Here is a 24,302-nt window from a genome sequence, read left to right as displayed (position 1 = left end):
AGAGAGGATCAGCAGCTCCTCACCATCCCTTGAACAACCTTCAGCCCCTCCTGGGGGTGAATCCTGCACTCATCAGAGCTGGCACTGCTCTCCTTGCACAACACTTTCTGCTCTTGGATGGAGAAACCCCCAAGTGCAGGGATGTGAGGGAGAGGGAGCTGCAGGAGCCATCCCTGATTTCATGGGTGTAAGAGAGAGGGGGTTTCAGCTTGCAGGCTCGTGCCTCCCTAATGCTGTCAGGCTCTTGCTGCTCATGGCCCATGTCTGCTGACTGCTGGGCTGCCTGCCTCTGTGTTAATATCCATCCTGACATGAAAGAAATAGAGGGAAAAGCTCATTTTATTATTCCCCCCACTTCTTGTTTTAACCACCTGTATGCCCTTTCCAGAGGCAGCCTGACAGTTCTGTGAAGGCTTTTCTTTGGGCCAGGCTCACTCACTTCCTTGATGGATAATCTCAGTATGCAATCTGAAAGCCTCCTCTAGGGTTGTGTTTGCTGAGTAGAACTGTGGAATTCAGCAAAAGAAAATTGTGTAGTTTTTGTTTGCCAGCTCTTTCACAGCACTGCCCTGTGGGGTTTGCCATGGTTCTAATACCCAGATCATGTCTGCACCATGAAATTCCCAGATTGCACATGGCTCGCTCACATGGGAAATCCAACCCCCCTTTAAGAGATTAGGGGTCACAGCAACAGTGTGTTCACCACTGGAAGAGTTAGTGAGGAACAGAGTGAGAATGGCTCCTCAGTTCAAAAAGGGCACTGGCAAGTAAACCCGTAGATCTGTGTCTGTGGAAAAGACACTGCACTTCTAGTCCTTGTTTCATTTCAGTTTTCAGGAATTCAGTTTGCAGGAATGCCATCTCCCCCTCCCTCCACCCCCACCGCCCTCCTGTATCTCTGCAGGTGCTGACAATACCTGTGCCAACACTGGGAAGCTTCCCAGTGCTAAGCATAGAAGCTGGGGATGTTACATTTAGGGATCATTTGCAGCTGCTTTGATTTATGTTTCTTCATTACTTTAATACCCTTAAAAAATTGATGTGGCAAAACACAGCTACTGTACTAAATGTGGTATTCAGAGGAGAGCCAAGTGTTTGCCTACCCAGACAAGATGGCACAGAGTAAAACAACTGCAGGTGTTCCACACTCCCAAAGTTCTCATCCCGACAGCTGTTCTCTTTCTCCTCTTCACCCTTTCTTCCCCACTAAAACAGGTTTTTCTATTTTTATCTTTCTATTCTACATCTATTTTTGCATTTCTGCCCTGTCTTCCTCAGCATTCAGGTGAGAGAGATGTTTTTCAAGTTCTTGTTGAGTTCACTTCCACTACATGAGGAGATGTTTCAATTCCTCTTATACAGTTCTGTGCAATTGTGTAAATCAACACTTACATCCACATCCCTTGGAAAGGAGTATTTCCAACTAAAACCTGGCTTTTACAGCTGTTTTGGCCTCCTCCCCCATCCAGCTGAATATCTGAACGATGGGGAGACCAGATTGCTTTTTTGCTGAGCCTCATTTCATGTCTCAGGGTGTCACAAACCTGTCAGGGCAGCGTTGGTGCCAAATTGCTGAGCAAGAAGGCAGGAGCACTCAGGCCCAATGTAGTAAATGGATTGTGTTGGAGGGGTTAAGACCCACATCCCTGGAATGTGGCTCTGCCTCTCTGAGTGCCTCTGAAACACATCTGAGTAACCACAGAGAGCTCAGCCCTTGGAACAAGCACCGACTTCCCTCACGAGATGCAGCCCAGCCTAAAACAGGCAGAAATTAGTGGGAAGTGTGTTTTACATTCTAAATATAGCTTGTGCTGCTCTTCACAGTGGAAAGCAGCTTCGCAGTAGCTGGTTTTGAAGCACAACTGACTAATTGTTATTGAGCTAATCAGCATCCCTCACGCAGCATTCCTGATGGCACCAGGCTCTGCTGCTGGGGAAGCTCTGATCCTCCCACTGCTCCCTCACAGACTGTCAGAAAATGGCCAATAAACACTGAACATCCTTCTCTCATGCCACTTTTCCTTCATGCAAGGAGTGACTGCAGACATCTGCACCTCCACCTTTTTGGTCATTCCTGGGAGGTACCATCCTCACATTTCTTCTCTAAGCCTGTACTGCAGGAAAACCCCACTTTGCCTGTTCTGCTGATCAGTCTCACTGCTTTATCTGGTGACCTTCTGTTTGTTGTGTTGTGTTTGGCTTTAGAATCCACTAAACTATTGCTTATCTACTTGAAGGCAGTGGCTGCAGCTGAAGAAGCAGCAATCTCCATGTCACTGCAGGGATATAACTTCAATACAGTAAGGATGGTTTAGGTGAGGCATCAAAAAGAATAATATGAGAGTTATTTTGTTAGTGTTCTATAATAGGTATACCTATTTTGTTTATTTTTATTTTTAAAGTATGGGTATTACACAAACTCCTATTTTAAGAGCTGTTGAAGTAGAAAGGTGCTGGCAGAGTTTGTGTGGGAATGGCAGCACAATCTGGAAAGAAGTCAGTGATTGAGATTACATGAAAATCTGCCCAGCAAGCTGATCCCAGTGTGACCCAGGAGGATGATGTCTGAGTCCTCTCCAAACCCTTTTAGCCCTATTTTCCATGACTGTATGTGCCAGGAATCAGTGTGTAAACTTTGGAAGCTCTGGTGTACAAGATTTCACCATCAGCATACACTGAACTGATCACTGCTGTCCCTTGTTTTTAATCACTAGGTGGGGAAAATTACAGCTGATACTCAGAACATGCTGCAACCACCCCTCCATTGTAATGAGGAGACAGATTAGAGGATTTGGGGGCCTGGAGCTGTGTCTTTGTTCTGTGTTTATGCAGCACATTGTGCAATGAGATTCTCTAGGTCTAACACCAAAATGGCCTCTAGGTGCTAACACCAAAATGCAAACATATTGATTACTGGGGAAGAAAGGCAGGCATGTTCTCCAAGTAATGCTTTGAAGAACTTGGGGGAAACACTTGCTAGATAGAAAAGGATCAGTGGTCTTTACAAAACAGAAATTTGCTTGGGATTGTTTGGGATCATGCTGATGGACAGAAAATCCTTCAGTCTCTTTCACTGCATTTTTCTCTTCATTTTTGGCCTGAATCTTTACTTAAATGGCATGTGAGTATCAGGAAATCTTGTCCCAAACTTGTCTGTGAGTGTCCTGCCAGTGACACTGCCACTGCAGAAACAATTAGGAAACGAGTAGAGGAGAAATCCTCTGCTGCCCAGAAACTGGAGCAGATATAAGAGCAGTGAGGAATGCTTCACAAAACCAGTTATCAAGTTTGCCCAATGAATCACAAGGATTTGTAGCCTACCTGTGCCACAGAGCACCGTGGTGATTGTCACTGGGAAAAGGAATAGTAGCTCAATATTGATGGAAAGCTCTGGGTGCCACACAGCCCAGAGAACAAATATCCCAAGTGAGAAAAGCTGAGGTGAACCTTCTGCAGAGCACGGAGCTCTGGAGCAGGGAGGCCACTGGGGATTTCAAGCACCTTCTCTTTAAAGGTTAGAAGCATTTGCAAGCTCAAATTGCCTGCAGTGAGAGCAGGGACTGCTCAGTGCAGCTGGGAAATGAGGGCAGTGATATGTTTAAATGTGGGTTTAGATGTGTAACTTTATTTATGGGCTCGTTTTGACACTCTCACCACGTTTCTGGATAGATTTGTTGTCTTTACATGATCCTGCCAGCAGCAGCCCAGCCCATATTTGTTGCTATTTGTTACTAATTACTACACAACCTGCTCAGTCTTTCTCCTTAGGTTTTGGCTGAGAGTGAGTTTCAAGGAGACAATCTCAAAGGTAAATTGAAATCAGATAAGAAAAGAAATGTTTACAAATATCTGCATGAGATTCCAAGGCAGGACACGTGTGCAGAATTTGACTTCATGAGTACACAGATGTTTTTTTCAGGGAAAGTGAAATGCTTTCCACCTGCCAAGAGCTGTGTTTGGACCCTCAGGGGTCTGTGTCGCTCCTGCTATAGTTGATAATGTCACTAACACCTAAAGCAGTGTGAGGTATGTAGCTCTAACCTTGCTTTTTATGTATTTGAGATTTCAACAGCCGTGAAAAATCCCGAGCTCAGTAATCTTGAAGTGCATTCCTAGAAGGTAAAAAGCCTTTTGAATTCACGTTTAAAATGCACTTGCTTTTATTGGCACAAGCTATCCATATATTCAGGGAATGGTTTGGGGTTGCAAACAGGTGGGGTCTTCAGGGATGTGTTTCCTTCTTTTTGAAGTATTTCACTTCACCTTTAATGGAACGTGTTCTTGCACAGAGCCACATCAAGCGTCAGCAGCACTCTTCTGCTGTCCCTCGCTGTCAACAAGAAATCTGTGCTTAGAGGAGGGGGGACACATCAGCCTTTGAAAGTTGAACAGAGGGACAGACTCACAGGGCACAAAACCAAACAATTTGCATCTCGAGGAGGCTCTGGAGTAGTGAAGAGAAATGTCTTTTTCCACACTTTTTTTTCGTTCTTCCGTCAGATTTTCCTCCGCCGCGCCAGCAGAAGTGCAGCTGCAGCAGCGAGTGTGTCAGTGCAGAGTTATCACTGGCAGGTTTTAACCACTGTGTTTCTTAGATGTGCTGCATGAAGGGGTTGAGGAAAAGCAGTGTTTTTCTGGCAGTGGGTTGTACACGCCGTCTCCTCTGATGGTCGCGTCTCAGAAGCGGTATTTGTTCCAGGCTGCCACATGGCATCCAAAGAAAAATGCTCTTGTAGATGCTGCTTCAGACCCGAGTGTTGAGAGTACTGTGAAGCTGTCAGCTCAGGACAGACAGTGGTGTCACTCCTTAGAAAGGAAATACACTGCTAAAGGGACCCATTTCCTCTGTGATTGTACACGTTCCTGTTTCCCTGAGCGTGTCATCCTGGCAGATCTCTGGGATGTGTTTTCAGCATTGCTCTGTGTGATCGGTTTGGCCTCATGCTATGGTTTGTGCTGTGAAATTCTCAAAATCTTGAGGTTTTTGGTCCCTAACAGCACTGCCTTGCACTGAGGGCATCCAGCCAAGCAATGAGCACAGAAGGCAGGGCAATAATTAGACAAGTGCACCCTTGTGACCAAGCTAGGGTTTACTGATGGTCACTGTCACCTCCTGTATTCACCGTCCAGCCAAAAAGAAAACAAAAAACCCCACAATAAATAAATAGTTTTAACCAAGCCCTCGCATAAAGGCTATTTTCAATTTTACCTTTCGCGTTTTAATTGTATAGCAATAATTTTGCAATAGAGTTGCCGATGGCAAACATGCAAAAGACATTAACTTTATTTATGTTTTGGATTATTAATGTGGCTGTTAAAATTCCTCCAGTTAGTTTTGATTGAATTGTTTTTTTGTGCGATTCTGTCGTTTAATGGAGCGGTAAATAAGAATTTCTGATAATGAGCCCAAGCATCTGTCACAACAACCTGGCGCTGGTTATTAACATTTCCATTAACGGCAGGGTGGGCAGTGATAATATGGAAACCACACAGTTAGAACAAAATAAATAGTTGGTGTCAGGCTGAGTGGGTGTTAATTACTTTTTTATTTTATAACTCTGGGGGGAGGGAGTATTGGTAGAAAAGTGTGACTTATGAAGGTCATTCTCTCTTAAGAAAGAAGTCTCCAGAGGAGCAGCTAACCGGAGCTATCCAGTGCAAGCGGTGAATATTTTATCACTTCTATTTATGGCCCAGAAAGGGGCAGAGAGAAAAGAGACAACTTTCTCAGGGGGTCTGGCAGAAGGCTATGGCACTGTGAACACAGAGAAAGGAGAAGTGGAGCCTTTGTCCTGCCTTTCTCTGCCCACTTCTGCAGTTTGAGCAGGACACGCTTCAGCTCCTTTCCTGTGAACAGAACAGGAGCTGTTTTGTTGAAACCTGCCGGAGGCTCAGACAGCAGGCTGGGAGAACAGAGTGTCCTCAGTAGCTGCTGGGGAGGAAAATCCACCTGCACCAAGTGGGATCCTGACAAAGGGAAGGAATGGAGTGACCCTGGTGCACTCAAATTTGTTTTCTAGCACAGCACAATGCAAGGAAGAAATGCCATCAGGAGCCAATGAGGGCCAGTGTGTGCATGTGGAGGTGTAATCAAAGTGGAGCTAGCAAAAAGTCGTAGTAGCAAACTAAAAGTCTTTCTGTCATACATAAAATAATAGTGCATTGATTAGCAGCTGTCTGGGTTTGGAGGTAATTTTAGGCAGTATTTTAGCCCAAAGTCTTGCTGCTGAGTGGTATTTGGGCTGATGGTGGCAGGGGCTGCCTTGCTCACCAGGAGCAGTTGATCAGGAGCACCATCCACTGCCAAAGGTGAGCCCCAAACTATCAGGGAACCAAGGCAAAATTTTCCTTTCTTTTTCAAAGCTGCTGGCAGGATTGAGTTGATTCAGTGTCTAAGGCAGCCTGTGTGGAGCAGAGCACAGCCACTTCCCGAGGCTCAGCTGCTCCTCACTCCTCTTGTGCCGAGACATCCCAATGACGCAGATACCCCGGGGCTGGCTCATTGCTGACTTGTGGCATAAACAGAGCCTGTCCTGGGTCCTCCTGCAAATGACAAACCTGGCTGTGAGCTAATTCTGTTTGTCACTGTTAATTCTTCTGTCCTCCTTCCTCCCTAGCACCGGCGCTGGCCCCACAGAACATCCAAGTCCACTCGCTTTCCGCGAGCCAGCTGGAGCTCACCTGGGACCCCCCTCCTGCCGACAGCCAGAACGGGAACATCCAAGGCTACAAGGCAATCCTCCCATTTCTACTGTTTTCATTTATCTTGCTTGGCATTGCTATTTACTTGTGAGAGAGCTCTACAAAGTGCAGTCGCCCTCACCGCATAAGGCAAATTAGAGCAGCGCTCAGGCTGCAGCAGGGAACAGCAGCAAGTCCCAAAACCAAAAGAAAGAGAATGAGATTGGGAGGGAGGAGGAGAGAAAAGGGAGAGTGTGTCATTATTTATGGAGAAGGAGAGCATGGGGGAAACAGGAGATGCAGATAAGGAGGCAGCTCCACTTGTGCAGGCAACAGATCAGCTGCAAAAAGCAACACAGCTACACAAGAGCTGGGGGCAAGAAATGTATTGAAGAAAATTAACTGAGCTTTCCCTCCATCAAATGCTACAAGCCTTTAGGAAGAGCAGAACTTTCTCCCAGCCGGAAGCCTGAGCCCGGTCAGATTTTGGAAGCGTTGCTTCATTTCCTTAACTTTAACAGAATTAAAGCAGAGTATTAATTGTGTTTGGTTTGCAGGAGATGAGCACGTTGCAGAGACACGCTGCTCAGCATCTCCAGCATGAGAATGGACCCTCAGAGAGTGGGAATGGGCAAGTCTACAAACACTGGAGCTTGGCTTGGGTTCAGTGTCTGGCTCTGCCTCTCTCCATGAATTTAGATCCATAAGTGAAGGAAAGCCAAGCCAATGTGAATAATCTGGCATCCCTTCTTGGCAGTAACAAGCATCCTTATATATCAGTCCCTGTCCTTTCCCTTTTGTACGTATATAGATGGCTTCAGCAGCTTGGCTTGGAGAGCCAAGGTGGAGTCTTGCCTTGGCTTGTTCTCTCAGCTCTCTGGCTTGCTTTGGCCTGTTGTAATGCTCTCACTGCCAGGCCTGTCCAATAAGTAGGGCTGGCACCAATTTCCCGCTTGGAAACAACTTCTCTGAAGGCTAATTTTTTAGCATCAGGGTAAAAATTATGTAATGGAAGAAGGGGGGAAAGCACCTCAAGGATCTTTAGGGGGAATCTTTGTTACCCTCTTCAGGAGGGCATTTTCCTGGCTGTGCTGTGAACACCAGTGGTGTGAGTGCTGTGTGGTGCAGAGGGGAGCTATTGATCATCAGGGTGTGTCAGGATGCCAGTGCTGACAGGCAGCTTGCATTGCAGGGAGTGTTTAAACTGACCTCTCCTCAGTGAACCCTGGCAGCTCATACCTGCTGTTATTAAGCCATATTCTTCAGCCTTTGCTCTATTTTTGAGTGATGTACTCAGCTACATGGTCACTGGACTCAGAGGAATTTGCTAAGGAAACAATTTGGCATGTGCAGAAAAACCTGAGTATCCCAACTAACGGAGGAGTCCAGGGCAAGACTACACTGTCTTTCTGGTTGTTTTGTAGCTGTAGTGCCCAAATATTTTCTAGGTGTAGGATATAGTGCAACACAGGACAGGATGAAGAGAACGGCCTCCAGTTGTGCCAGGGGAGGTTCCAATTAGATATTAGGAAAAATATCTTCACAGAAAGTTTGGTCAGCATGGGAGCAGGCTGCCCAGGGAGGTGTAGAATCACCAAGCCTTGAAGTGTTCTGAAGGCGAGTGGATGTGGGACTTGGGAACATGGTTTAGTGGCAAACCTGGGGGTTGATGGTTGGACTCATGATCTTAGCAGACTTTTCCAGCCTTAATTGTTGCAGTTGGTTTGAGGGTTCCCGGGGAGTCCCCAGGGGCCCCCTAAGCTGTATTTGGCTGGTAGCAGCAGACAGGCAAGGAGACTCCACACAGCTTCTGAGGGTGAATTAGATGAGGGTTTATTGGGGTCCCAACCCCAGGAGCAGCATGGTTTCTTAGGGGGAAGGGGGAGAGAGGGAGAGCCTAGGGAGAAAAGGGCCAAGAAGATCTGGTCTCCCTAGCACAGGAAGATTCAAGATTCAAGATTAACAGGGAGGTTCAAAGTGGGCACAGAATAAGACTTGGGCCAATGGTATTACAGATCCATGATACTTCAGAGGAGGATCACAGGCTTTGAATAAACCGTACATTTTCAAGGGGTGAGACAGAGCAAACCATTTAAATAAACTGTAAAACCACACTTAATAATGCTGGGATTCTGTCTCGCTGTCCCAACAGATCTATTACTGGGAGAGTGACACCCTGAACGACACAGAGAAGGTGAAGGTCCTTTTCCTGCCCGAGACCAACGTGCGGCTCAAGAACCTGACGAGCCACACGCGGTACCTGGTCTGCATCTCCGCCTTCAACGCGGCCGGGGACGGCCCCCGCAGCAGCCCCGCCACGGGCAGGACGCACCAGGCGGGTACGGGGCCGAGTCCTGCTCACCTGGGCACAGCCAGGGAAACGGGGCATGCAGCAGGGAACGGAGTCCTGCTCACAGCCAGGGGGAATGGGGCGTGCAGCAAGGAACTGAGTCCTGCTCACCTGGGCACAGCCAGGGAAACGGGACATGCAGCAGGGAACTGAGTCATGCTCACAGCCAGGGAAATGGGACATGCAGCAGGGAACTGAGTCCTGCTCACAGCCAGGGGGAATGGGGTGTGCAGCAGGGAACGGAGTCCTGCTCACAGCCAGGGAAACGGGGCATGCAGCAGGGAACGGAGTCCTGCTCACAGCCAGGGAAACGGGGCATGCAGCAGGGAACCGAGTCCTGCTCACAGCCAGGGAAACGGGGCATGCAGCAGGGAACCGAGTCCTGCCCACAGCCAGGGAAACGGGGCATGCAGCAGGGAACTGAGTCCTGATCACAGCCAGGGAAACGGGGCATGCAGCAGGGAACTGAGTCCTGCTCACCTGGGCACAGCCAGGGAAACGGGGCATGCAGCAGGGAACTGAGTCCTGCTCACCTGGGCACAGCCAGGGAAACGGGGCATGCAGCAGGGAACTGCTGTTTGGATTGGCAGGAAGAGTTGGCCTAGGTTAAGGTCAACTAAGGAGAATGGAAGGGGGACTGGGGTTCAGATTGAGATTGCTTGAAGTAAGGCTGGTATTGGCGTTGTGGAGGATGTTGATGGTCGGATGGGTTCTTTGATAAATAGTTTTGCTCCATCTGCTAGAGGTTGTAGGAGCCTGAATGGGCCAACAATGTTTGGCCTTGTATATAGCTTAGGATTTGCACTCTACTAGCGTGAAGAAGGCTACTGCAATTAAGATTGGGAGGGCATAGGAGGGGGCTATGATTAAGAGAGGGCAGTTAGTCATGGGAGATGATTTGAGTTAAGCTGGGGAGAGGATTTGAACCTCTGAGTTAAAGGACTTAAGACTTTTGCATTTTCCAAGCTCTGCCGCACTAGCTGGTCCTTTTCTTGGACGTGGTGTGGTGTGACAGCCTTTTGTAATTTAGTTATTTTCATTACTTAAGGTGAAGGCTTGCTTGTGGTATTGGCCTCACTATTCCTATCCTTTTGTACTGGGAAGAGTTCATCATAGAAACCAACCTGGATTGCTCTGGTCTGAACTCAGAAGTCTTGAAAGCGGGGAAAAAAAGTATAAAATAGGTGGAGTGTGAGGAAAGGGAGTAATAGAGCTGAAACGAGAATGGACTGTCAGAAGGGCCAGTCCCTAAACTAAGCTGGTCCAGAAGGAAACAGTCTGGCTTTGTTTCTGGTTTCTGCTGCCATGCCTGGAAATCAGAAGGAGCTCATCTCCAGGGCCTGGAAGTTGCCCTGATGGTCCTGAATAAGCAAAGCATTTTAGAATTCCTCCTTATTTTTTTTTTTTTTAAGCTGGAGCAGCAGCTTCTCAGGCTGAGCAGTCCCAGTGCTGGATGTGCTGGGAGTGCTCTGGCACAGGGTGGAGGCAATTCCCTTGGTTGTTGCTGTGAAGAGGAGGTGGCTCTCATTGCACCCTTCTGAGAGCCCTTCCCTTCCATGCCCTCTCTCCTTGTTTGCTCTGGAGGTTCAGTTTTGCAGCTGACTGGCTGTATTTTTAGGACAGGCTGTGTTTGTGACTGATTACGGGACATTTGGATACAACTGACAAATCCCATTCTCAGCTTGTTTCCTTTAGATTTAGGCTGGGCAAATAAAGCAATGTTTTATAATATATATGTATATTAGATGGAGCGCTGCTGCTGCAATTCAATCTGTGTGCAATCCTTTCAGCACCCGGTGCTCCCAGCTTCCTGGCCTTCTCTGAAATCACCTGCACAACCCTCAACGTGTCTTGGGGCGAGCCAACAGCAGCAAATGGAGTCCTGCAGGGTTATCGAGTTGTCTACGAGCCTCTGGCTCCTGTCCAGGGTAAGAAAGACCTCTGATCATACATATTCATGGCAAATGACTCAATGGTGCTGTAGCACCTTTTATCTCTGCCCGATCTCCTACTTGCTCTCTGCCATTTTCCAAGAGAAGCCAGGTGGCAAAGGGTAAATAAAACAATTCCACTTTTGCCAAAATGCTTCAGTGAGCCATAATATTGTGGAATATAGCTTTTGTCTTGTCTTCTCTCATTTTCTTGCACAAACTATAGTGTGTGTGATTTGAAAAGTCATTTTACAGCCTTCATTACCTGGTCTGGGCAAAGAGGAAGCTCAGCCTGGGAGTGCCTGATTGTCTCCACGCTTTGCCTTTGAAACTGCTGAGTAGGCTCCATCCCAGAATAGTTGTCAAGCACATTTGTGTTGTTTATCACATCATGTGTCACTTCTGTTATCACAGAGATTGCCCAGGCATCAGATGTGCTGGTCATCACTGCAGCGCCTCTGCTGTGACAGGCAGGATAACGGGACAGAGATGTGGCCGTGTCTCTTCAGACAGAGTTTTCAGGCAGCATTTTTAACCCAGCACCAGAGTTCAGTTCAGCCACAACAATGTGCAGGCCACAAACATTTCATTAATTTGCCAGAAAAGCAACAGAGAAGGGTTTGGCAGTTTCTCTGAAAACAAATGTAAATTCATTCCAAAGGTGAATTAGAAAAGATGACATAGTTTGTGGATGGGCTTATTAATATTTTTATATTCCTGGTAGATTGCCAATAGTTCAATAGGATGTCCAGCTTTGGCAGCATGACAGCAGGGAGAGTAATTTCAGCCATTGCCAATCCATTTTAAACTCTTTTCCAAAGAAATAAGGATATCAATCACTTGTATTTGCTTCTCCTGTAAGGAATAATGATCTATATTGCCTGAATATCCATGTCTCATGCAAAGAGAAAGTTAAACTCAGGATTGAAAACACCAGAATAAAAGCACTGTCAGCCTTTATGGCTGGCAGGTCTGAGCACAAAGAGCTAATGCAGGAAGCATTTCTAATTCTGACCAAGAAATGTACACAGGGTATGCAGGAGGTTCAGGCTGGTTGGGCGTTTCTTCCCTTTTCTTCATTCCTACAGAATGTTCAAGAATGCATTTTTCCCCCCTAAAAATATGGAAGTGTCAGATCATGTTTTCTCTGCATGTATTTGACTTAACATCCTTCAGAGCCTTTGTTGTCTTTTCCTCTCTTCCCCACCTCTGCCTGTGCTGCCCCTGACTCCAGCTTGTTTCTCCTTCCCCTCTGGAGGATTTCTGATGTCAGCAGGAAGGTTATGGAGGGCTCTTCCTCAGATGCAAAAAAATTGCCTAAATTTATTTTCCAGTCTTTGGCCACCATTTGCTCTTGTGCCAACATTTTTCTTTCAGCAAACATATTTATTCTCCTGCCATGGAAAAGAATCCCTTCCTTGATGCCATCATTTTCACAGATTCACAAATATTCGAAGTTGGGAGGGACCCACATGGATCATCAAGTTCAGCTGAAGTAAATGGCCCATATGGGGCCAGAACCCAAATTCCTCCATGTGACCACTACAGACACCCACCTGGATGGGCTGGACCTTCTTTTAGAGCTTTTCTCATTCATATTTTAACTTTCCACCAGCTGAGCATCCTCCCATGGTGACACCTTTTGCCTTCCCACTCACCAGCCACCCCTCACCTGCCCATTTTTCCAAGCTTTCCAGCAGCAATCTGTTCTTTACCACAGTCTTATCCCTGCTTGACCTTTTATTGTTTAAGCTTTACACTGTTATGTTTTACACAATAATAGACAACAAGATTGCCCCAGAGCCTTTTTCAACAGTTTTTTGGTTTGTTTTATTTTTTTTCCTTTTTGGAACACAGCTTGAAAATGACAAATGCCTCCTGATTTGTCTCAGAGAAATGAAATAGTTCACCTGTGGAAGGAGGGAGCACCTTTACTGCATCCTTGTTAGCCAAGGAAAGATTCCCTGAGTTATAAATTGTATCTGGAAGAAAACTTTGAACAGAAATTGCTTGGACATTACTCTTTATTTAAGTGATTAAAACTGAAAGTATCATCTTGATTTGCATAAAATGAGCATCTGGATTGAAAATCTCTTCCTTCTGCATTTTTTAGAAAGATAAATTAGCAAGCAGCCATTTCTAGCAGGAAAAATCTTTTTTTACTTCCTATCCTACCTTCTTGGTTTGAAATGTGTCATGTACATATACAGACCCAAAAAAACCACCAGAAAGACTCTCTAAATTTGAAATTTTTATTATAAAACCTTTTATAAATCACATCCTTTCCGTTGAATTGCTTCTGGAAAATTTGAGTGAAAGTCAGATTTTTTTGTTATCAAGCCAGTCATTCCCCCTCTGTCCTTTGTGCAGCATTGAGAACCTAAAGGTGAAACTAGCTATGAACCTTGTTGAAGGGAACAGTCTGATTTTCACTGATCCCTAAGAAAAATTCTGTGAGAGTGAGAAGAATGAAACACAAGTCACAGCTCCAGCCTTGTTTAAGCTCTCAGTGCTTTGGTTGCATCCCCTGTTGCCATGGCATTTGGAGCCCCAAGGTCCTGGTGAGCTGCACATCCTTCCCTGTGCATCCACATGGGGATGGTGGGTATGGCAGGATGAGATGAATGGGACGCACCTGGCCCTTGTTCCTCCTCCAGGCCGTGTTGGAGGTTATTTGGGGAAGCAGCAACAGAGAAATGCTTGCCTGGGAAGCAATCTGGAATGTGCACTCCTCTTCGTTTACCTCCTCCTTTTTTTCCCAGAATAATTACTGAGGTTACATGTAGTCTCTTGGTAATTTCCCAGATGTGTTGTAAGGTTTTTTCCTTGTCAGTACCCACTTATCAAGCTTAAACTCTAATTATACTTATCAGTGCTGAAAATTGCCTATTATCACTACTTAAACTCCTGCTAATTGTAAGAAATACTTTCTTAGCAAACTGTTAGATGATTTTACTTACCATCTAGATGTAATAAGCTCCACTTGATTTCTATTTTTTCATTGACGCTCCCTCTTATTTTTTTTTACCTGTGTGGCTGTTGCAGGGGTGAGCAAGGTGGTGACAGTGGACATCAAGGGGAACTGGCAGCGCTGGCTGAAGGTGCGGGATCTCACCAAGGGCGTCACCTATTTATTCCGAGTGCAAGCCCGAACCATCGCCTACGGACCTGAACTGCAAGCCAACATCACAGCTGGGCCAGCAGAAGGTGAGGGGGGGGGCTATAAAAACAAATCACAAGTCACAGATCACTTCTACAAACACAGGGCACCAGCAGGGAATGGTGCACTCAGGGCTTCACGTGAATTTGCAGTTCCAAGGAGAAGCTGAGTCACGGGACGTGATTCAGTGCATTTCACAACTGCCATGAAAAACATGTTTCCTTTTTTCCTGGAAACTAGAAGTTTCATGTGAATAAACAAAACCCTGTAAATAAATCATAATGCAAACAGGCCAGCCAGGGATTTCCAAGCTGCAGTCTGACAGCACAGTGCATAATTCTGACTGTACTGCTCTGTAGTGGGAGGCAGAGCTGGAAGAGCTGCTGAAACCAGCAGAGGTTCCTGGATGCAAAACCAGAAAGAATTGATAATTGTTCTCTCCTGACACGTTGGCTTATGCAGAGGGAGAGACCTGTGGATTTCCTGCTGTGTCAAGAGCAGCTGCAGGGCAGCGTTCCCTGCCTGGTTCGGTGCCTGTACCCAGAGCTGGTTTTCTTATTTGATCAGTGACTTTGATAAACAGATAATCCAACAAGGTAAATGCCCTCCAATGATACCAGCCTGTCAGATAAGTCACAGAGCATCAGTGCAGTGGCCACAGCTCTGTTTGTTTCCCACTTCCAGTCTGGTGAACTCTCACACCACACCACAGATCAGATTCCTGTAGATCAAGAATCCTTTCTAACGTGGCCATGGCATCTTCCCAAGCCAGTGGGCAGTGCCTGTCCCCTTGAATCTCTCCATGAACCTCACAGGCTGGTTTCACCTCTGAAATGAGAACTAGCAGCAGCAATGGGTAAAATGAGAGTCCTTCTTCTCTTGCCTTCTTAACACAGAAGTTGTAAACCCCCCCTTATTCTTGGGGTTAATCCCTATAAGGCCACTTTGATGATCCTAGTGGATCCCTTCCAACTCAGAATATTCTATGATCCTATGACCTGTAAACCGCATTGAAATGCAATTGCTGGTACTGGAGCTAGTGAAAAAATCAGGTCAGTAGCCCATAGAGCTGGTTTATGTTGCATATTTGTTGACCAACACTGCAAGATAATTTTTCCCCTCTCTCAGCAGAAGCAATTCATGCTGCAGTTTAATGCCACCTTCATTTGCTGCTCTCTTTTCCTCCTTCAGGGTCTCCTGGCTCGCCTCAGGAAATCCTGGTGACAAAATCTTCTTCTGGGCTAACACTGCAATGGACTGAGGGAGATTCAGGAGAAAAACCCACGACTGGCTACATTATAGAGGCACGACCCTCAGGTGAGCCCCAGGAAATGCAGGGGTTTGATGTCATCAGTTTCCTTCTTCAGCCCCTGCTGAAGTGGAGAGGTTGTTTGTCATCCCATTAAGGGAATGGGATTTTGTGAGAGGATGTGTTTCCAGCCAGTATTAAGATGTTACTGGTTTATTATGTAGTTTAGCATATTTTCTCCTCTTTAGGAGTAGTCACAGAAAATTACCCCGACTGCTCTAGCTTTCACTGTGCTACATCACTGGAAAATCATCCAACAGATGAACTAATATAGTTAATAATTAAAACTCATTTAAATGCTTACAGCATCTTTCAGGAGCAAGGACTAATAAGTATTTGCGAGCTGTATTTTGAGGACCACAGATAGAAATCTGTCTCCTTCTGCAGCAGAGCACAGCAGCTAATTACTGTTTTAATGTTAATAATAGGGCCAGGGCTTCAGCAGCACATACACATTTCTTCCCCCATTTGTTCTGCAGGGAGAGTACTGAGGCAGGGGGAAGGAATCCCCATCACCACAGTTTTTCTTGGTGCTTTCCCAGAGCTCCTTTGCTTCTGGGATTTGCATCTCAGTGAAGCTGCTCTCTGCTTTTTTCCAGAATGTTTCCCCACTTGGACAAGGCAATTTTAAAAGTCAGTGTGTGCTCCAGCCTGAGCGCAGCTTGGTCCCCCTTGCAAATTCAAAAAGCACAGATTTCCTGGGAACTAAGTCATTAAGGAAAGCCAGTGAGTGCTGCCAGGCCTCTGTGTAATCTCCCTTGATAACTTCCCTCCACTCTGACAGGGGATGTTGATAACCACTCCCTGGGTACAGTTTCCAGCTGGTGGTACCTCCACCAGCTCCTTGTTCCACGCAGGCCGTGTTTGAATGTCACCAAGTCAGAAGCTTTGCTGAAGTCAGGATATATGATGTCTGCTCTTTCTCCTCTATTGACAAGGTCTGCTACTCTGTCACAGAACAAAATTAGACATGATCTATACTTGACATAACCATCTTGGCTGCTGGTTGTTCCTTTTTCACTTCTAGGTGCTTGCATATTGCTTGATTATATATTGATTAAATGAATGCTTATCTGTTTGATTATATAGAAGCTTGTTTGTGTCTTGAATGTGAGGTTGCATTTAAAACCAATGATTTAAATTACATTTAACCAGACCAGTAAGAAAATTATTGAGGTCATCTCTGAAGATGCAGATTTACATACCTGCATCTGATAGAATTTGCTCTGTAGTGAGGCTCTGCTCTGATCCTAAAAATTCTTTCTTATTTCTGTCATTTAACTTGACAATTACTTTCAAAATAAAAGCAAAGGAAATACATACCTTCTCAAAGCACTGGGGTTTCCCAGAGTGATCAAGTTTGCTTTCAATTAGTGGAATGACACTGCTGTGCTTCTATTTCACCTACATCAGCTTTTTCAGTTCTGTGCTTATTTCGTCAGAGGTAGAAAATATTTTATTATTTGAACAGCATCATTAGCAAGTTAAACCAAACCTGTTCATTTAAAATCACTTACCAGCTTACATTTCCCCCAGCCAGGTTTTCTGTGAGTCAGAGTATTTTAGGGGGAGACCGGCAGCCCATGTACAGATTGTCTGCATTGGAAATCCAGCCTGTGTGAGTGGTGACATTGGGAACTCATCCCCTCGACTCCCCGTTGGATGTGAACAAACATTTCACAGCTCATGGCTAAGGATGTAGGATTTGGGGCCCACTCCTTTTGAGTAGGAAGAAAATAGTCCCTCCAAGGCAGGTCTGAGCTGCATTAACCCTGGGTCACTTCTGCTGGCCCCACTCCACTGATCCTGGAAATGCACACAAGAGGTCTTATTCTCCCGCTCTTGCAACCTGACTGTTGAGGCATTTAATTCCTCTTCAGATTATTTTAATCCTATTCATGCTGCTGTAGCAAATGAACTAGGCATTTGTATGCTGGATTCTCATCCTTGGTTCTGGTTGCAGCTGTAGGAAGCGTGAAATGTGATCCAGGAGAGGAGACAGACTAATTGGAAGATTTGCTTATTCCACCCAAGCCTCGGCTTCCTCTCTGTGCTGCTTTTCTTCCTCATCTCTGCACACAAGAGTCTGAAATCTGAATTACGAGCTTAACAAAAGCAGGGAACTAATTCTTCCTCTCAGGGCTGGTCATTCAGAGCAGCTCCTGTTTTACTATCATTGTAAGAAATTGCTTTTGCATGTTAATTTATACAGGCAGTAGAGTGAGGATTGGAGCAACCTTTGTTTTTAAGGAGGAGCTGTTCCAAGAGAAGAGCAGTTGACTTGTGCTCTTCACATAAAATGAAGAAAGGAAAAGATATTTATCCTTCTGAGGTCAAAAAAGGGGGCGTTGAGCAGACAGATGAAAAGCTTTAGCTTGTTGCCAATATTTAAATGCAATACCACTACCTTAGTGTTTCACATCTCAAGTGTCATCTGTTATAGGCCTCATTACCCCAAACGTTAAATGCTGCATCATCTCATTTTCTCTGCTGTAGCTCCCTGCCAAGACTCTTCCATCAGAGTAGGAGGATGGCTTTCTGTCAGAAATGGCAAACCCTACTCCTTTTTGTCACTTCCCTTTGAATTTTTCGGAGTCCTGCTGTGTCTCCCAGGGCTCCTCTGCCCTGCTGGGTTTAGCAATGGTGGCAGCAGGCAGCTGAGACTGCTCATTTGATTTCCCTGTTCTCTGCTGGCTTTATGGAAGGTGACCAGGCTCAGTACCTCCTCTGCATTTTGAGTACACTCATACACAGGGATGAAGCAGGCAAGCCAATTTTTTTTTCTGAGTGATCTGTGCTAGAGGAAGACATTACAGAAACAGAAAAGTTTTTCTTTTTCTTCAACTTCTCTGTCCTTAGAGAAATGGATTCCAGTTTAGCTCCCTGTGCATTACAAGAAATGCAATTAAGCAGGCTCTGTCTCTGCCACTGTAAGTGCTCCCCAGACATCAGCTGGGCTGGCTGAGGAATGGGGAATAGATTGTGTGCTCAGCTTTTATATACAGAGCAAAAGACAAATGGCACAGTGATGTTAAGGAGAAGCTGGCTTCACCCCTCTTTTCCCAGCTCCAGGTCCCACCCAAAGGTTCCTGTCACTGTGCTTTAGTGGTGGGCATGTGGCCTGTGCATTCCCAGCAGCCTCACCCAGAGCTGCCTTCCCAGTGACCCCCGTCTGCAAGGGAGGTGTTTGTGAAACACCCTGGGCATCCACAGGCCAGGAGTGCCCCTGGATGTGGAGCTGCCCCATGAGAGCTCCATCCCTGGATCAGCCTGTGCAGAGCAGCTGTGCAAGTGTTGGATCCATCTGCCCCACAGAACCATTTAGATTGGAAAAGACCCTTAAGGTCATCAAGTCCAACCATAAACCAAATTCTGCCACGTCCCCCACTAAACCACATCCATAAGTGACACATTTTCCTGGCTTCTGTCACCTCAGAAAGAGCCTCCCTGACCCAGGACAAGTAGAGGGAGATTTCTTTTTCTGCTTCTTCTCCCCACCACAATTTTGGGCTTTGTGTGCTTTTGCCAAGCAGTGGATTATGTCAGGCAACTGGGAGGAAATTGCATCTAAATGGAATGGTCTGAATTGGAAGACACCTTAAAGATCAGCCAGTTCCATCCCCCTGGGATGGGCAGGGACACTTGCTATTGGACCTGGTGGCTCCAAGCCCCATCCAGCCTGGCCTTGGACACTTTCAGGGGATGAGGCAGTCACAGCTTCTCCGGATAACCTGTACCAGGGCCTCCCCACTCTCACAGGGAGGAATTTCTCCCTGGTATCCCATCTATCGCTGTCCTCTGGCAGTTTGAAGCCATTCCCACTTGTCCTGTCACTCCATGCCCTTGTAAAAAGTCCCTCTCCAGCTTTCAAGATGATGAGTTCCAAGAAGGCACAGACATTTAGGGAAAGAACCCATCTACTTGGAGCGGGAATTGTCTGCCTCATAAATGCTGGGCTCCGCTTCCCACGCCCTGAGGGCAGCTCTCACTTTAGTTTCCTTTCTGGTGTCTTGAGTAGTGTTTTTCTGTTTTCTTCCTTTTCTATTTATTTTTAACCAAATGAAGGAGCGCAGTGTCAGACATGGATAGGAACCAGCAGAAGTCAGTAAATTCAAAGTGAAGGGTGCAGCTGCATCCCCGGCATCTGCCATGGGGCCTTTTTCGCTTCTGCTGCCGAGCGACACACCGGGGCTGACAGTTTGTCAGCCTTCACTTCCCATTCTTGTCCTTCCACTGCTTTGCATGATAATCCAGCCCTTTGCCTCTGACAAACACAGCCACGTTTTAATTGTGTCCTCTGTAGGAGGATCACCAGTGGCTTTCAGCCGGGCCTTAACTCTCAGCAGCTTCTCCCTTCATAAACCTTCTAATGTGTAATTAGAAGGGAGCTTCATGGCCCAGCTCTCCTGCTCTGAGAGGGGATGGCTGATATTTAAAACCCAAATAACTGACAGCTCTCCATGTCTTGGGTTGTCAGTGGCTGGATTTAGTGGAGCTGGGAGCCTCCCTTGCTGAGTGACAGCTTTATTTAGCATGGAGACCCTGATTAATGGCCTGTGAGGCTGGGCTGGCCCAGGGGAGCAGAGCAGCTCCTCTCCAATGTGGGTTGGACACGGCATTAGGGCAGAGGTGGCTTCACCTTCCCCTGTCACTCAGATCCTCTACCCATGCCTGAACCTCAAGCTCAGATGGGACAGAGGCATCGAGGCTGGGAGGTGCAGAGCAAATCTCCCATCAGCAGGAGTTAGGACGGGGCAGGGCTGGGGAAAACTGACAGAAACAAGGAGCAAAGGAAAATCTTTCTTGTTTGAGGAGTGCTTGTTTTTGCATCACATGTTTAAGAGGCTGAGTTCCCAGTGAAAGGCCGTGGGGAGTGAAGATGGGGACTGATGTGACTGAAAAGAAAAAGCAAAGCAGCCTCCCTGGGGATGTCCCTCTGAGCCCTGCACCTGAGCCCTGTTTAGAGTTGCAAATTTGCTCTTCCCAGTGGTTTCTAAGAGTTAATACCCAGCTGATGTGCCAGCCATGGCATGTGCACCTTTCCTCCCTAGACTGAGTAGAAAATGCTGTGTATGGTGCACTAATGATCTTCCACTGAACTGAAAGGCCAGTCTTTGCTATCATGGGTGACCTTCTAATGAATTCTCTTTCAGCTGAGCTTCTAACATTTAGAGCATACCTGGTTTTGAGGATGGAGGGAGAGGTGCACTGAAGGAATTCACAAGTGTGTGTTCAATATTTAATCTCAAAGTTGACTACTGGAATAAAGGGATTTTTTAGTTTGGATATATCTGATTGTGATCATTCTTTACAAAGAGGGGTCTGGATGTTCCAGATGGATATAAGATAAATTAATTGAGGTTCTGGAATTAAAAGTCTTGCTGGCCAGGGCTAGGGAAGCCACAGGTATGCTGTGCTTAGTGCTTAGGGGTCAGCAGTAGGGAAGATGTAGGACATCTGTCCAATTTAGTTGCATCAGCACCTCTCTGGAGCCCAGGGATAATGAGCTGGGCCCCATTTTAGAATCATTAAGGTTGGAAAAGAAAGACCTTCAGGATCATTGAGTCCAACCATTAACTCAGCACTGACAGACCTACCCCAAGGAAAAAAACAAAGTTTTGACAAAGATTCTTTCAGGGAATGAAAGGGAGATGGGCCCGTGACTGCGTGGCCACCAGCCAGAGCATCTCTGAGTCCCTGTGAGACAGAAATGCCTCTGAAGAAACATCCACCAGCATCCTTTGCTGCCCCACACCATCATCACCATAGCCAAGGGGACAGAGAGGAGGAAATGCAATGCTGAACTCTCAGGGGTGGTTTTCCCAACTTACTGCAAGCTTCACAAAGCACTTAAATATACACTTCTTGGTCTGTTGGGTTTTCTGCACTGTGCACCCTGATAGGTTTGAGAAAATGAGTGAGAAAGTGTATGTCTGAACAGTTGTGTTTGTTGTAATGAGTGCTGAACATTCACTTTTATTGTTGCTTTTTCTTCCCCTATTTAAGTGGCTTTGAATGCAAAGAAATTGCTTTTCAGACAATTCACAATGGGCTCAAATTCTCTTATTGCTGTTTACAAATGTGTTTATGAAAGCTTAGGCAATTGTAGCAAATATGGCAATATTTTATAGTCGTGAGATGCATCTTCTGAGTATTGGTGGCTGCAACAATCCAACTTTGAAAATGCATCCCTCACTCCACCCTCTTCAGAGAAACTAAATCCCAAACTCCTGTTTTTATTACATTGTAACTTTATGTGGTAAAATAATCTCAGCTTCTATTGCCCTGTAAAAGGGAAGTCAATATTTTATCTCTTGTTTTACAGTCATTGTAATACCCAGCTAATACATAACAATGGTGCATTATGATAACTTCATTATAGTCTGATCATGCTGGTGAATAATGTATTGGTCCGAGTTTTAAGCGTGGCAGGAAAATTACCTATTTTTATTGTTCTTTGGTGTTTCTCAAATGCAGCTGGAACAATAACAATGCAAGCCTGCTTTTTGCATCTGCTGAGACTGCCAATCCTCCTGACCAGCAAAGCTGTACTTTGGGGCTGTTACTCATTGTGTGTGTCACCAGACGTGCAGCGCGGTGCAAATCACCCAGCCAGTATTTACTGGTGCCAAAGCTAAAACATTCACATGGAAATGCACCTGCAGTGTTAATCAATCCATCTTTGCTGCTATTCCCTGTGGCACAGGAGCAGGCTGAGGGCCAGATCTTGCTCTGTTACACCAGCCCAATTCTGGAATCACTGCAGTGGCTCCAATTAGGTTACACTCAGGTAAAGGCAAAGCAAATGAGAACAGTTTCCTGCCTCACACTGCAGCAGCAGAACGAGTCACAGAGGGTAACAGTGCTGGCTCCTGCTTTATTGTTACCTTGATAACACCTCGAGCCACAGAAGTCCTGCTGCTGCCGAGCCACGCAGTGCAGTCTTTGCCCACTGTCTTTCAAAGCAGGCAGCTCCCACACTGAAGTCCTGTCTGTGGAGAGGTTGTCATCATATTCCCACTGCTGTGGGACATGGAGAGCAAAATAGGTATTGTTGGAACAGCTTTGATAGCTAAAAGTAAAAGCCCAATGGGATGCTTGTGAGGTCAGGTCTGTGAGAGCTGTGCTGAGTAGGAGAGCTGAGGGTTTGGCCCCATGTGTAGACAGAGACTCCATTTTCTCAGCAGAAATGCTAGGCACCAATTATTACTGGGAAACTAATCAGTCAGATTAATGTTTGATTCCTGCCCTCAAAATTTCTGAGTGATATTTTAAATTATAGTTGGTTTTGTTGCTGCTGGTACCAGCATCCATCTCGTTGAAAGTTTTGTAGTCAAACATTGTAGTCAAGTGAATGTGAGGTTACAGGTATGGATCAGGGATGGGAATGGTGCCTGGTCAGGATGTGAATCAGGATTAATGTAATTATGGCTGTGGAGAGCCAAGATTACCCTACTGAAATGTTCCCATCAGAATGGCATTGTGCTTCTAACAATTTCAACAGCTTTATAAAAATAAACAAAACTCATTTCTGTTTAAAACTGCAGAGCACCAGCTCTGTGCCATGTGAAGGACTCATCACTGTTGCTGTCATGGAGCAAGCAGCACTCCAGTGACACCAGTCCCCTGGCACCACAGAGCCTCCCAGGACTTACATTAGTCTAAGCCTCACTTGAGTGCTTCAACAACAGAGCAAATTTTGCAGTGTAAAAGGCAAGCAGAACCTTTGTGATCAGGACTCATTAATGCTGCCTTTGGTTTACGTGATCTGTCAAATGCCAGATGTGCTGATGGGTGACCTAACCCTGTCAGGAGGGAGTGGCAGCTGCTCCAGCCAGCTCAGGTCTCTGTGGGTGCTGCTGCTGATTTTAGACACCTCTTCCATCTGGGCTCTGAAAAGCTCCCATCCTGAATAAATGCATTCACAGATAGGGTGTTCAGGGCACCCTCACATTTGTGTGTACCGCAGGGCAGCCTCCAGGTGAGCGTGTCCCTGCCTGTGGCTCCAGCACAGCACTGGTGACATTGGTGACAACCTCTCTGACAGAGCAGGTGGGAGTGCCAGGGCACACAGCTGATGCCATTTCTCTCCTTGCTGCTCTCCTAGATGAAGGACTCTGGGATATGTTTGTGAAGGACATCCCTCGCAGCGCCACCTCCTACACAGTGGGCCTGGACAAGCTCAGACAAGGAGTCACCTATGAATTCCGGGTGGTGGCTGTCAACGAGTTTGGCTATGGAGAGCCAAGTGTTCCTTCTGTGGCAGTATCAGGTAATCATGGATTTATTTTAAAAGTCTTTTTCACTGGAGTTTCCTGAGGCTGAGGGAGAAGAGGGAAAAAAGAAACAAATCAGACTCTCTAGTTACAGCAAATAATCAAGGGCAGCTTGTTTTAGTATAAAACTGGAGTAATACAGTGGTGAATTAAGGTTTGAAATTACAGTATGTTTGATTCTCAAGAAGAAAAATGTGCATGTGCCATTTTGAAGCTTGATAAAGAACTACTCAGACTGTTTATGTCAGATCTCTTGTCATAAGACTAATTTGTAGAGTCTGCAATTTGTTTGCTTTTTCTCCATTCTCAGTCTGGTTTTTGTTTGCTCTGCTTTCTTTTTTTCTTTTTTTTTTTTTTTTTACTCTGGGCTCTGATAAACATGTTCTGTTACTTTGTCTTTAGCTCTCACAAATACAGAAGTGTAGTCTCACATTATTCCTGACAATCCTTTGTGCTGGCAGTCCTGCTCCAGTGTGATGTCTCCAGTCCCCCTCCACCACAACAGCTCATTTGTGATGCTCTGGGGCTCTTCCCACTCTCCCTGCTCTCTGTGCTTACTCCCAGTTACAGGGCCATGACCTAAACATGCTTCCCA

The 24,302-nt window shown here is 46.0% G+C and overlaps 1 protein-coding gene across 1 annotated transcript in view; it reads left to right on the top strand.

Moving 5' to 3' along the window:
• Positions 1-24,302, top strand: part of SDK1 (sidekick cell adhesion molecule 1) — a 382,049-nt gene that overhangs the window by 346,231 nt on the left and 11,516 nt on the right. Inside the window, exons 36-41 of the mRNA XM_059484654.1 lie at positions 6,618-6,733; positions 8,834-9,020; positions 10,822-10,959; positions 14,008-14,169; positions 15,314-15,439; positions 23,539-23,703. Of these exons, the coding sequence (XP_059340637.1) occupies positions 6,618-6,733; positions 8,834-9,020; positions 10,822-10,959; positions 14,008-14,169; positions 15,314-15,439; positions 23,539-23,703 (894 nt within the window). The remainder of the gene's footprint in view (positions 1-6,617; positions 6,734-8,833; positions 9,021-10,821; positions 10,960-14,007; positions 14,170-15,313; positions 15,440-23,538; positions 23,704-24,302) is intronic.

This window comes from Ammospiza nelsoni, chromosome 17 (genome assembly GCF_027579445.1).
Source record: "Ammospiza nelsoni isolate bAmmNel1 chromosome 17, bAmmNel1.pri, whole genome shotgun sequence".
Lineage (NCBI taxonomy): Eukaryota > Metazoa > Chordata > Aves > Passeriformes > Passerellidae > Ammospiza > Ammospiza nelsoni.
This window is presented reverse-complemented; position numbering and strand designations above follow the sequence as displayed.